At 41.1% G+C, this 14,880-nt stretch overlaps 2 protein-coding genes across 2 annotated transcripts; one reads left to right on the forward strand and one right to left on the reverse strand.

Annotated features, from left to right (window-relative positions):
- Positions 1–3,863: 3,863 nt before the first annotated feature.
- On the reverse strand, positions 3,864–9,727 carry LOC117298328 (peptidyl-prolyl cis-trans isomerase NIMA-interacting 4-like). Its single transcript, XM_033781509.1, has 4 exons — positions 9,406–9,727; positions 7,693–7,739; positions 6,877–6,996; positions 3,864–5,210 (listed from the first exon to the last, which is right to left on the reverse strand). The coding sequence occupies exons 1-4, from the start codon at positions 9,521–9,523 to the stop codon at positions 5,049–5,051; spliced, it is 447 nt and encodes a 148-aa protein (XP_033637400.1). The 5' UTR covers positions 9,524–9,727; the 3' UTR covers positions 3,864–5,048.
- Positions 9,728–9,942: 215 nt separating this feature from the next.
- On the forward strand, positions 9,943–14,353 carry LOC117298329 (GPALPP motifs-containing protein 1-like). Its single transcript, XM_033781510.1, has 5 exons — positions 9,943–10,041; positions 11,564–12,236; positions 12,589–12,753; positions 13,188–13,388; positions 13,911–14,353. The coding sequence occupies exons 2-5, from the start codon at positions 11,658–11,660 to the stop codon at positions 14,067–14,069; spliced, it is 1,104 nt and encodes a 367-aa protein (XP_033637401.1). The 5' UTR covers positions 9,943–10,041; positions 11,564–11,657; the 3' UTR covers positions 14,070–14,353.
- The last annotated feature ends 527 nt before the right edge of the window (positions 14,354–14,880 follow it).

Here is a 14,880-nt window from a genome sequence, read left to right on the forward strand (position 1 = left end):
TCAAAACAAATATTAACTTAAAAACTGACTTGGTATCGAGCATTGAAGAGCTGTTGGCACTATAAATCATTGTAAGAAACGGCTCCCTCTGAAGTAGCATCTATAGATTTTGAGAAAGAAGTAATTTCTCACTTCAATGATAAAAGACTTGCTTCTAGCCAGAAGTATTTTATTCCTATCTGAAAGCACATAAATTCGCCCAACAAGAGTGTTTTTTTCTTTCACCATTTTCTCGCAACTTCGATGACCAATTGAGTTAAAATGTTCACAGGCTTGTGATGGGATACACCAAGTGAGAAGACTGGTCTTTGACAATATTTACCAAACGTGTATACAATGCCTTTAATATACGTTTCTGGACTATTATCACATTTCCCCCCAGAATGTTTGCAAGGGTACAAACAACGGAAACCAGACTTAAGTAAGAATAATACGAAAATAACCTTTGTTTTAATAGGTAACTATACAGTATCTATGTTGATTTTAAACCACAATAAGAAGGCCTTCAATTAGTCCGGAATTAAGTACAGTGCCTACCCTGAAAAACGCAAAAGACTCTATCTTGTGATGAATCCCATCATTCATCAATCAGCGTCTATACGTATACCGCCTATGTAGTTAATTATGATGGAGGGCTTCAGGTACGAGTATCCACTTTGTAAATAAACAATTACTAAGACCCCATATGGGTATGGGTGACTGCACTTCAATGATTGCGTTATTGTCATCGATGGATGAGCAGTGCGTCTATCAACAAGGTCACTGAGAATTATATCACAAAATTGTTAAGTTGATTAATTAAGGCACTAGGCCTTTGTTTGATTTTAATTATAGGTCATATTGTAATTTGCTTATAAGTATTGCTTTTTTAGAAGGGGCCGGTTTTAGTATCCTTTCGTTTTTATAATGGATTTCGCTTCGAATCAGCGATACAAGGTCGCAACACTGGACACCTTTGGTAATTTTCAATCGAAAAGAATAAAATACCAAACATTTTCAGTCCAAGACAGTAATGTGGTACTAATATGTATCAACAAGGTTATAAGACACTGGACACTATTGGTAGTTGGCAAAGACCAGTCTTTCCAATTGGTGTATCTCAACATATGCATAAAATAACAAACCTGTGAAAAGGTAAACTCAATGGGAGACTTTCTGGGACGATAGAGGGCAGCAGACTTACCGGGTAAATCCATTGTTCTCAGAATTATGCGCATGTTCAGAACTACGTAAACAATGGAAATTTACCCGGTATGTCTGCTGCCGCCTAGCGTTGGAAAGTCTCCTATTGGTCGTCGAAGTTGCGAGATAATAATAATAATGGATGAAAAAACACCCTTTTCACACGAAGTGAAAGTGTGCTTTCAAATGCTTGATTTTGGGACCTTCATAATCTAATTCCGAGGTCTCGAATTCAAACTGAAATATTTTACTGAGGAATTAGTTCTTTCTCAAAAACTACGTTACTTCAGAGGGAGCTGTTTCTCACAATGTGTTATACTATCAGCAGCTCTCCAGTGCTTGTTACCGAGTAAGTTTTTTTTTTTTTTTTTTTTTTTTTTTTTTTTTTTGGGGGGGGGGGGGGGGGACTTTCCTTTCTCACTATGGATTTCGCTTCGAATCATTAATATTGATACAAGGTCGCATCAGTTATATCAATCATTCTGATCATGTTTCCACAAGTGGTTGAGATGGCAACAACACTGTTGTTTGTACAATAAAGATATCTCTGTCGTTTAATACCATTAGAACCCATCAATAAATAAACAATAATTTAATTTATACATGGAACTACATAGTTGTCGATGTCACAATGGGGTCGAGTTCTTATTTTTGTGGATTGATTTGTAAAATGTAGCAGTCGGATTCGTCATCACGACTGTATACTTATAATTTGCATTTAAAATCCAATTTGGAAGTTTGTTCATGACAGTCACCTGGTTTTAAACCAGGCGGTTTTTTAAGTTTTTATTCCAATGTAATTATTTAAAGGAACTGGACACTCATGGTAAATGTCAAAGACCAGTCTTCCCACTTGGTATATCCGAACATGTGCATAAAATAACAAGCCTGTGAAAATTTGGACTCAATTGGTCATTGAAGCTGCAAGAAAATGATGAAAGAAAAAACACGCTTGTTGGACGAATTTGTGTGCTTTCAGATAGGAATAAAAGACTTTTATTTGTTGAGTGAGATATTACCCCTTTCTCAAAAACTATGTTACTTCAGAGGGAGTCGTTTCTCACATGTTGTATACTTTCAACAGCTTTTACGTTGCTTGTAACCAAGTTGTTATCACCAAACGTGTACAGTGCCTTTAAAGCCATTGGACCGCTTTGGTTCAGAAAAAAAAATAAAAGTTCACAGATTTACAAATAACTTACAGGGTTTACAGAAGGCAATGGTGAAAAACTTCTCTTGAAATATTATTCCATGAAATGCTTTACTTTTTGAGAAAACAGCAAAACAAACGAGAATTACGGATTTATTTTAAACACATGTCATGACACGGCGAAACGCGCGGAAACAAGGGTGGGTTTTTCCGTTGTTTTATCCCGACTCCGATGACCGATTGAGCCTAAATTTTCACAGGTTTGTTATTTGATATAGAAGTTGTGGTACACAAAGTGTGGGCCTTGGACAACACTGTTTACCGAAAGGGTCCAATGGCTTTAACTTGTTGTTTTTTTCTCTCAAAAGTTTTTTTAACAGTAGTGCAACTATTGTACAAGTTCTCACAGTGAAATTAATTAACTTTTTTTTAAGAAGTGCAATTATACGTTTTCACGATGTTATTAAAGACTTGTTGTTTCCCCTCTCCACGACAGTTTTGTAACAAATGATAAAACTGTTTGTCCCAAAGTGTGGTTTCGTTGATTTACTTTGGTCATGTCGTGTTATTTGTTTTGGTGCCCCACGCAAAGCAGGGGTGTACAACGTGTAACTGTTGTCTTTATTGAGCACATGTACTATAAGGGTCCATGGGTTTCTGTGTTTATTTGAACTAAAATAAAATAACCTATTAGTGTGTTAAACACCTTTTCCCGAGTCAACACTTTGAATTTAGTTCGACTAATTACTTTGTGTTATTCAGTTAAAGGCAGTGGACACTATTGGTAATTACTCAAAATAATTATTAGCATAAAACCTCACTTGGTAATGAGTAATGGGGAGAGGTTGATATAAAACATTGTGAGAAACGGCTCCCTCTGAAGTGAAGCAGTTTTCGAGAAAGAAGTAGTTTTCCACGAATTTGATTTCGAGACCTCAAGTTTAGAAGTCTCAAAATCATGCATCTGAAAGCACACAACTTCGTGTGACAAGCGTGTTTTTCACTTTCATAGTTATCTCGCAACTCCGACGACCAATCGAGCTCAAATTTTCACAGGTTTGGTATTTTATGCATATGTTGAGATACACCAAGTGATGAGACTGGTCTTTGACATTTAACAATAGTGTCCATTGTCTTCAACTGGCCAAATTTTATGGATCTACTTAGTGTTTATCAACGAATCCTGAGCTGACGGTCCCATGTTAACATGTCATTCTATGGGTGGTTGTAGGCGCAATTCTGCGGTAAAGTAGTTCAATCAAATTGATCCCAATATCTTCGGATGTAATATTTACTATAGTTTGTTTTATTTCAGTTTATGTTTGAAAATCCGGATCGTAAATATTCTCAATTTTATGGAGTTGTTGGTGTGGTAAAAGCACGACGATGATTTTGTTAGAATTAAACGTTTTAAAATAAAGTATGCCATTTTGTAACAGCTTTTGAAGATAGTATTTTTAATTTGTGGTGTTTGGTGGCAGGGGACAGATACAAATTCTGAACAAAGTACACTTCTTTAGTCTAACTCAAGTGAGTTCCATAATTTGGATTTTATTATTATTACTAAAACCTGTGTTCTATTTTGGTGTTTAAGAGCCTCAACACAATGTAGATTAATATAAAAATGTACAGAGTGTGTATTAGGCGAATAGAGTACTAACCGTGGTAGTTCATTAAAAGCTAACTAAATATAAGTGGCCACTTTATTCTCCCCTTTTATTTCTTACGCCTGTGACGTCAATTCTGCACCATCCTAGTATAGACCCCTTTCATTGGCCGCCAGGGTTAATGAAACTTGCATGCGTGAAAGGCTATGATTGGCTGTTTTTTTAATTAAATGTGACAATCATTGACGTCATGTGAAATCCATATACAGCTGGATAAGGTTAACACTATATACTCATATCAAGGCTCAAAAATTCAGGAGATGTGATTTTGAAAGCGCCATGAGTACCTTGTTTGGTAGATGAAACCCAGTGTCCTTGGGTGACGAAACCCAGTGTCCTTGGGTGAAGAAACCCAGTTTCCTTAGGTAAAGAAACTCATTTTCCTTGGATGAAAAAACAGGTGTCCTTCGGGGAAAAAACCCAGCTTCCTTGGGTGACGAAACCCAGTGTCTTTTGGAAGAAACCCAGTGTCTTTGGGTGAAGAAACCCATTGCCTTGGGAGGAAACCCAGTTTCCTTGGGTGAAAAAACCCAGTGTCTTTTTGAAGAAACCCAGTGTCTTTGGGTGAAGAAACCTTGGGATCCTTGGGTGAAAAACCCCCCAGTGTCCTTAAAGAAGAAACCCAGTGTCCTTGCGTGAAGAAACCCAGTGTCCCTGTGAAGAAACCTAGTGTCCTTGGGAAGAAAACCAGTGTCCTTGGGGGAAGAAACCCAGTGTCCTAGGGTGAAGAAACCTAGTGTCCTTTGGAAGAATTGGGTGAAGAAACCCAGTTTCCTTTATGGGAAGAAACCCAGGCAGTGTCTTTGAGTGAAGAAACCCAGTTCTTGGGAGACTTAACTCAGTTTCCTTGGGTGAATTAACCCAGTTTCTCTGGGTGTACAAACCCAGTTTCCTTGGGTGAAGAAACCCAGTGTCCTTGGGTGCATAATAAGCTTGGTGCATAACCCAGCTGTGTGATTGCACTTTAAGATTCTGCTTTACATTTTTTTCTTCTCTAAAAACAAACACCACGTTGAATCGATCCATCACGAACTATAGTCAACATTCTATTATAATTTCTTTCCCTCAACCATGATTATGTGATATCCATGTTTCGTCTTGACCGGCGGATTCGTGTAAATAGGCTTATCTGTCGTACTCGTAGCTAGCGCAAAGGCCGCATCCTGAAATGGTCCAACCATCGACCCCCGTGTCATCCAACCGAGATTTCCCTGGTAAAAGAATGGCAAGTGTTCATTTAGGTACAATCTCTACTGGTTGTAGGTTTGTTGTTTGTTTATTTTATTTCTATTCATACATTCACTGTTTTGTGAATCCAAACTAATCAATACACGGTAATAAAATACAATACAAAATAAAGTTTGTTTATGTAATGTGTCTTTCTCTATGCAGTACATTGCATGGGCCCTAATAGTAGACAGTGCTAAAACCTGAGTAGCAAGATCAAGGCACTTAACGACGTTATCATTTTTCAACGAGCATAGATCATCCAACAAGATGCTTTCTTAGGCCTAACAGGTTCTCATTGGTATTTATACACCCGCGATAATGAAAGCAATTATGGTTTAAATGCATTCTCTAAGACACACAGTGGCCAAGACCAGTGATCGACTGCACACAAATAATTTAGCCAACAGAACTCGAGCATAGACTGCTCTGTCACAAAAACAGACCTACACAACAAAAGCAACAGAAACAGAGGCAATTGCCTACTTGCCCTTGGTCATTGCCTTGGTGTCCCTTGAAAATTGCGATAACAGTTTGTAATTTCCTAAAAGCGCAGCCTTTTATACAACAACAAAAATGCCTTGGTACTCTTATCCTTTAAAAAACGAAGCAGCAGGCCGGTGAAAGTCCACAATGTACTGAAACACTCTTTGCAATACTACAACATGTATTTGGTTTTACCCTTTTACACCGATAATACGTGTGTAAGTTAATTAAAATGTGTAAGCAGTGTATACTCAGGACTTTTCTGAGTTCTGTGAACAGAAGTCACAGGGCAGGCATTTTACTCGAGTGGTATTTGAACCCACGACCTTTGCCATCCAGACCAAATTTCTTACCAACTAGAGCACCGTGATTGCATCTAGACCAAATTTCTTACCAACTAGACCACTGTGATTGCGCGGTGTTCACTTGTTGTATCCCAACATACATGTATGCGTAAAATAACAAATCTGTGAACATTTGAACTCACTTGGTCATCTATTATAAGTTGCAATAGAATAATGAAAGAAAATACACCTTTGTTGCACAAACGTGTTTGCTGTCAGATACCTAACAAAAGGCTTCAGGCCTGAAGTCTTTCCATATTTGAGTAAGAATAGTCTGATAGTTGATACTGTCAACAGCTCTCCATTGCTCGTTACCAAGTAAGTTTTTATGCTAACATTTATTTTGAGTAACTACCAATAGTGTCCAGTGCCTCTAGGGAGAACCCTGGTAATTGTGACTCGTACCCTCTGGGCCCAATGGGAGACTTTCTGGGACGATAGAGGGCAGCAGACTTACCGGGTAAATCCATTGTTCTCAGAATTATGCGCATGTTCAGAACTACGTAAACAATGGAAATTTACCCGGAATGTCTGCTGCCACCTAGCGTTGGAAAGTCTCCTATTGCATAAAGCCTGTAGAGCACAAAAATTTGCCTATCATGAAATTTCTTCCTTGATAAAAACAAGATTACCATCAACATTTTAATTTGTTGCATATTGCTTGTTCCTGGCATTCAGCTGTTGCTTGCTTATCCTGAAAGTCACGCGGAAATGTGGTTGGTCATCCGGTTTTTATGAAGGAAGACATTTCATGCTAAGCAAATTGTTGTGCTTACAGGCTTTATGAAATTGGGCCCTGGTTTAGTAATGGCTCACTCACCCCTTGTCCGGCCTTGTCTTCACTGTACTGTTCAGCCACTACATTGAATCGGATTCCAGACTGTAGCTTCTCCAGAGCCTCCATGGACTTGGAATGCTTCTCACACAGTATGTGCCTCACCTGTCAAAGGTTACATAATAAATTGGGAAATCAAATTTAAAATTACAATTCTGTATTTTTTTAAGACAACAAATCAAACAGAAAGTAAGTAACGTTTGCGGTGACACCATTTAAGAAATTTCTTTGGTGAGCAGTGGTGGCTCTCAGAAGAGCCATTTTTGATCAGTGTGCTCCGACTATCTTCTTGAAAAGACATTTAAAGGGGCACTTGAGCTGGGGTGATGCTTTAGTGATCGTCTGTCTGTCTGTCTCAATGATCTTCCCATCAAGGGAACTCACCATATGGGGATAAACTGGCAACAGCCAATCTCTCTCATACAAACATTGGTTTATTTCTATGATTTTGAGTTGCTAGTCACACAAAATCAAGAAAATGTGATTCAGTAACTAGACGACAATATTTATTCCAGTCATTATAAAATCAGTGGTTAGCTCTGAAGGATTCGAACCCACAACCGTGTAATCGCAAGTCCTGCAGTCTAATCACTAGAGTCTAGACCCCTAGCCTACATCACAAGCTCAAAAAACAGAGCTTCTCACTTAATGAGGTCAAAGGAAGACCTACATGTATTATTGGCCAAGAGATAGTGAGCGTGGCACATACTGTAACACGTACACATATTTCGGATTGGAATACTTGCATTAATGAAGAGGGGGGGGGGGGGGGGGGGGGAGTTGTTTCGACGATGAACAAACCTTGACTGCAGTTCCTCCTTTCTTCACTTTGTCACCAGAGTCTCCATCTAACAGTAGATGAACAAACATAAAACAATGAATTACTGATTCTAATTTGAACTTTTTCCTCTTTAAATTATTAAAAATTGACAACTGTCTGAATCTTGTGTACGAAATAAACCTCTCGTCTGCTCAACTGAGTGGTTACAGTTAAACCCCTGTTTTCCGATATCCCTCCCTATGTTCCGACAACCTCTGTTCTGACAACCGCTGTCCGACACCCTTTTAAAGAATCCTTATCCTGACCCTAGTGTGTAAATCATCAGGGGTTTTCCGAACATAGATGCGTCGGAACATAGGGATGTCGTAATATACATGTAGAGCAGTCACCAAATGAGTAAAACAAAATTCGGCGTGGGCAGAGAAAACAGACCTGTTGCAAACTCGCTCGGACCCTGGTCTCTCTACTCTCTAGCTCCCCCTAGAAAACGTACATTCATGTGTGGAACTATGATGAGGTTTGTTCAGTCTCCACTATGCATGAAATGAAGTTCGTGGAGACGGTCGATAGCGGAACAAAAAAATATCATTCATAATCATAGTTTAGTTGCGATAACGTAACCCTCCACCCGACTACTTCTAGACACTATAAGGCTCCCCTGTGAGCCTTATATAAGTTAGTTTCTAGAAGTACCTCCGGATGGCTGCCAGGAGGGGAGGCTGGTCATCTCGCCACCTAGCAAGCTCGCCATCAACAAAGTCGCCCCCTGCAAAGTCGCCCCCCCTAACCGGCTCGCCCCAAGTTGTTACAAAGTCGCCCCCTGACAATGTCGCCCCCAAACAATGTCGCCCCCTAGCAAAGTCACCCCCTGACAATGTCGCCCCCAGCCAATGTCGCCCCCTAGCAATAGTTAAGGATTATTTCTGTAATATAATGGCTTAATTATTGTATCGGAAAGAATATAAAGTAAAGCCTACTTATCGTAAGACTACCTGTTTCTATAGTTGATTTGGTGGAAAGCTAGGGTTAGGGCTAGGGTTAGGGTTAGGGTTAGGGTTAGGGTTAGGGTTAGGGTTAGGGTTAGGGTTAGGGTTAGGGTTAGGGTTAGGGTTAGGGGTAGGGTTAGGGTTAGGGTTAGGGTTAGGGTTAGGGTTAGGTTTTTTTTACCATAATTATTGTAGCCTTAATTATTTTCCGAACAACATCTGGGGGCGACTTTGCTAGGGGCCGACATTGGCTGGTGGCGACATTGTCAGGGGGCGACATTGTTTGGGGGCGACATTGCCAGGGGGCGACTTCGTTTCAACCAGGGGCCAGCCGGGTAGGGGGCGACTGGAAAAGTTTCCGTATGGGATGGTGCCACCACTTTTTCATTCGAAATAAAATAATATAGTATCTAATTTACCTGATGGATATATCCCTTTTTGTAAAAATGAGTGAAAAAGTGGTGGCGCCATACGGAAAGTTATCCGGGCGACTTTGCAGGGGGTGACTTTGTTGGTGGCGAGATGACCAGCATTCCCAGGATGATCGGAGGGCCGCCTGGCGGCCGTCGAGAGGAGGGTTACGTTATCGCAACTATTCAAAGTTCTACTTCGTAAGAGTACTCTTGACCATTATACTAGTACGACATTACTTGGGAGTCTCCAAACTTCTACTAAGTAAGACTAAAGAGGAACTGAACCTCCTGGAAATTGTCAACAAAAAATAACCAAATACAAAAATGAACAGACCTGCTGCAGAAGCTCCTCCTTTGCCTCCCTTGCCCCCTTTCGCTCCGCCTTTGGCACCACCACCGCCTTTGGCTCCACCACCCTTGGCTCCCCCTCCTCCAGCCTTATTCTTCGGCATGATATCAAGAACTTTGTGTTTTTAAGGCTCAACAAAGCTTAAAAGTCAAGAGTGAAACAAGTGTAGTGTGGAAGTTTACACATGTGTGAACGTGGTGAATGAGAATCCTGAACGACCGGCCAATCACTGTTGCTCTTTCATTTTGCCAGACAGAATGGACAAATCAGCTATGTCGACTTATCGCAATCTGGCACTAACAACTCTGCTTTGCTGGCTGTCACACAACAAAATAGTTGTGGAGCGCAAAGCCGAAACCCGCGCAAGCTTCGAATTTGCCCATGTGAGGCCGTGTCCGAATTGGCGACTTCGGCTACAGCTACGGCTAGGGCGCGCGCGTCTGCCTATTCTTCAACACTGACAGACGCGCTGATCTAGCCGTAGCTGTAGCCGAAGTCGCATATTCGGACACGGCCTGACTACAGGGAGGTCAAACCTTGCGCGGGCAAGTCTTTACCTTGCGAGGGTTTCTACATTGCGCTCAACTTTGTTTTGGCTGCTGAAATCCTCCCAAAACAATCGTAAGTTCAAAACGTTTTCTTAAGGAATGTGGGCCAGGAGACATAGAGTTTTGGAAATTATTTTATTAATCATTGTTTTCATGTTTCGTTTGGTGTAGAATTATTTCTGTACTTAGCATATTTCGTGAGTATTTACTTTATTTTACGACTTGTCCAAATTCCGGACACACGTATAAGCAATACAAAATCCCAATGCGCGAGCGTCAGTGTAACACATACATACATACACACTGGACTAAAAAAATGCAGTGACGACAGTCAGTGACAAAATCGGAGACCAGACAACTCGTCCGTCGGACAACTCGTCCGAGTTCAATTCTTTCGAGTTGTGCGAACGGACGAGTTGTCCGACGGACGAGTTGTCTGACATTCACAAAATCCCATGCATGCTGATGTACTGGGTGTACAACTAAACACTCAATAGGTCTAGTTTGTAATGTAGTACTTAGGGTATCTCTCCTCTATAATTATAGAGTGTAGTCAACACAAAAGTACCCTGCGCTTCCTTAGGTTCACTCCTGACTTGTCATATTATGACTCATGTGCTTGTCAAATGACAATGTCATGCTTTTGACTTTTGTGTAAAACTGTAAATGAAAAATCAAAACGAAAAACAATTACCAATACCAGTCCAAAAAGGCATGACCAACATCAACAAGTCAATAAGCTGCGATAACGTAACCCTCCTCCTGACGGGAGGGAGGAGGGTTACTTACTTGAATCCACCGACGCCATCACACAACTGGGGAGGAGATGGTGGTTCTGGTTACTGGGGCAGACAGCTTAGATAAGCTTATGTAGAGCCCCCCAACGTTCTTTAGGAATTTATCCACATGTCCCTTGAAAATGTTCACACTTGAAGCTTCAACTGCTTTTTGAGGGAGAATGTTCCAGTAGTTGACCACTCTCTGGGTAAACCAGAACTTCCTGAGGTTGAGGTTGGATCTTGATTTGTACAGTTTAAGTTGGTGACCCCTCTACTGCACGGTTGACAAATCAAAGAAATGTTCAGGGTGCAAGCCCTCAAGGCCCCTAAGTATCTTAAAGGTCTCGATAAGATCTCCTCGCAGCCTCCTGCACTCCGGGGTGGTCAATTTCACTTCCCTGAGTCTGTGAACGTAGTCTAGGTGAGATAGACCTCCAATCATTCGCAATGATTACGTTTCGCAACTAGCTAGAGTAACCAACATGACCAAGTGACAAGTCCAAGTTTAGACACGGATGATATTTACCGAGTCAATTTTGTTACATTGATTGAGTAATTGGTCCAGTTGGAGCATATACCGTATACGTATCAATAACCAATTATCTAAATAAAGATCAAGTCGACAGACGACGGTCGGATTGCATATTGTACAGTTTAGGCTTTTTAGCAGAGTGCGTCTGTGGCCAGTCTGTGCTTGCAGTGATTTAGTGTATACAACTTTCACAAATTTAATGAATTGCTTTCAATTCATACGCCATGTCGGTGTCATTACATTTTTCCTAATATTGTGGTTTTTTTTCTTAAAATTATTTGCAGGGTCCTGCTTGCGAATATTTAATCTGGTGAAATTTGGAAATTCAGCATGTAGGGAAAATCACCATAAATAGAGAAGCAAATTTAAGTAACAAACATGTCAGACTCCTGGATAGGTCCCATGTTGCCCCCAAGTATCGCCAGAGATAGGAGAGGCATTGGAGGAGAAAGCCCCCAGGGTAACATTGGTCCAACCTTACCACCCCATTTCAAGTCAAGTTCAGAGCAGAATTTATTGGGGAGCGGTGAATTCATTGAACGAGGAATAGGCCCAATGCCGCCTGGGAACTCAAACTCAAACCTCAATAATGAAGATATCGGTCCCTCGTTACCACCCAATCTCAGAAGAGGTCAAGCACAAGAGGGACCGAGCCTTCCTCCAAGATCATTACAAAGAGACTCAGAGTCAGACTCGGGCACAGAAGAAACCTACGGACCTTCTCTTCCCCCAGCTTACTCTAAACCGGACCACATCCTAGGTCCAACTTTACCGCCAGGATTCAGAAGACCCTGGGAAGATGCTCCGGAGTCAGATGAGGACTCTGAGGAAGACAGTTCCGAGGAGGAGGTCATTGGTCCGATGCCGGCCTCGGAGTATGACTATAGACAAGGGAAATCTGCAGCTGAAGAGTTGGAAGCCAGAGCAGCTGCTATGAAGGATAAGCTCACACAAAAGGTACATTGTCTCATTTTGCAATGTTTCTCCTGGACCTTGTTCACCTCCCTTAACCCGGTCAGGTTGGTGTAGTGGTGTCTGCCTCGCGGACCTCGGTTCGAATCCCACAGGGGGTGGGGTGGGGGCTAATTGAGGGGGCTAATCATCCTTACTCGCAGCTAAGAGCTGAATTGCGAAGGACGCGGCTAAAACGTGTTCGAGAAGCAGGCATGCAAGGGCGCCTTCGGCTGCCAGCAACATCAACCCGTTATGACCACAGAGCACAGCCAAGATCAAAAGTGTTGAGTTACCTGCATAATTGCTTGGCATTCTTCGTGTCCTTTTTAAAATAACTTCTTGTTTCATTTGTCAGGACGAAGACGTTGCACAATCCAGGGATTCTTGGATGACTGAGCTTCCTGAATTCTCCAAGAGTTTTGGGATGGGGCCTCGGACATTCCGTAAGAATGCTCGACCAGATGAGAAGGACAGATCAGGCTGGACTGAAACCCCAGCAGATAGGGCCAAGAAAGAACAGGTAAAAGAAGCAATGGGGAAACGGCACAATTCATTTGAGTTCCGAGGCTGTAATAAAGCCATTTTATAGTCATTCGTGCGATGGTCAGGGGATGGAAGTATTGACGCGCGATCATAAAAAGACAGAGTTTTTAGGCCTCAGCGATGACTATAAACTGTGTCGCGCGCCAAGATTTCCATCGCACCATCATCGCTCGACGGACTATAAACCAGCCTTCAGGGCTAGATGTCAAACAAAATAAGTTGAGAACTATTTGCTGTGTTTTTAGTTGACAGTAACTCAAAATGAAGAATGAAGAGTCTTAGTACTTGCAATTAAGCTTAAAAGTCGTAGTCCTCTACAACATTAAGCAATGTGATAGACAGGAGTCTCTTGTAGGGAAATACAACGATAATACGAAATTACTGAAATTAAAACTACATTTTAACTTTCAGGAGAGAATGGAGCGAGCTGTAGCAGCAGAACAGGCGATGGCATCATCCTCCAAATCATCCAGGAAGAAGAAGAAAGATAAAAAAGAAATTAAAATGTCCGAAAGAGACAGGGGGATGGCCGAGACAGTACAGAAGCACAACGAGAGAGCAAGGGCGGAGTCGTTGATGGATATTCATTCTAAGAACAGGAAGAGAAAAATGGTCAGTCTCCAAAGCTTCAAGATATTTTCTTTTATGTTCACATTAGACCATCTGGGCCTTACAGAAGAAAGGGAATTCCGTGCTTACATCAAGCGCATTTCAGGGGTTAGCAGGGAATTTTTGCTTGTGCGCTTGTACAGTCAGCTTGTACAGTAGTAGTGAAGAATGACCTCAGTAAGCGCAAAATTTGGCAGTAAGCAGAGCCATGAAACAGAGCATTTCATAGAACTGTGAGCACAAAAAGTAGCCAAGCATGAAAAATGTATGCGAAACCGATTTAAGGTTACCAGTCGAAATAACACGTCATAAAATGTATGTAAAATTTGTGATTGGTAACCTGTCTGTTTTTGCTCAGCAGAAATTTGACCTGCAATGTTTTGTGCTTTAAAAGCAGCTATATTATATATGAAATCGGCCCAGAAAATACACAACACCCAGCAACAATATTAAATTTGTAATTTAGCTTGTGAAAGCTGTATTAAACTTGTAAAAGTCAAAATGCTTGTTTTTTGTTTCCATCAGGCGGAGCAAGGTACTTCAGAGAATGAAAGACGTCCCTTTGACAGAGAAAATGATCTGCAGGTTAATCGGTTCGACGATGCCCGACGGAAGCAACTCTTAAAGAAATCCGCCCATCTGGGAGAAAAATTCAGCCACAGTACCGATAAAGTTTACTTGTAATGTTAAAGATTTGGCCTTGGTGCCTCTCCAAAAGATTGCTGTAGATTTTTATTTTTTCCTGAGGGAAGTGCCCTTTGTAAAAGGAAAATAAAGTTGCCCTCTCACAGATAAAATTCCAGGCATTTCAGATAATCACCGAATGTCTGTAGAGTGGAAGTGTCGTGGCCAAGCAATTGAGAGCATCAAATGTAAGCTCTGCTGTATTTAATCTACAGAGTGTGGGTTAGAATCCCGGTCGTGACACTTTTGTATTTAATCAAGACACTTGACCATTGCATGCTTCATCCTTCAGACGGGACGTAAAGCTGTAGGTCCAGTATGACTATCTTCAATCATGAAGGCTGCGTAAGAAAGGAATGAAACAAAAAAGGTGTGTAATGTACATTTAGGTCTGTGTTGGTTTGGTGGAGGGCAGAAGAATTTACAAACAAAGAAGAGAAAAACAATGTATTGTAAAGTACTTGATTAAGAAACACTGTCACAATGCACAGTTAGAATAAAAAATGAAACTCTTATCTTATCACTTATTGTCTGAATATTGTAATGCTTTTATTGTTTGCTTTCAATTTTTGGAGGGAGTGGGTTAGGGAGTCAAATCCAGGAACATGATTTAATCAATCGGCAACATCTAATTCTAAAAATCTAAAATACTCTAATTATTCTTAACTACTGGAGAACAAGAAACAGACCCTAGACTATTTTCTTGTAGAGGCAAGACAGCGTTTCCCCAAGTAAGGGGCACCTCGGTGAAGGGAGGGGCACCGAGGGGGCAAGGAGGCAATTGCCTCTGTTGCTTCTTTGAAGTATCTGG

This window comes from Asterias rubens, chromosome 13 (assembly GCF_902459465.1).
Source record: "Asterias rubens chromosome 13, eAstRub1.3, whole genome shotgun sequence".
In the NCBI taxonomy this organism is placed as follows: Eukaryota; Metazoa; Echinodermata; class Asteroidea; order Forcipulatida; family Asteriidae; genus Asterias; species Asterias rubens.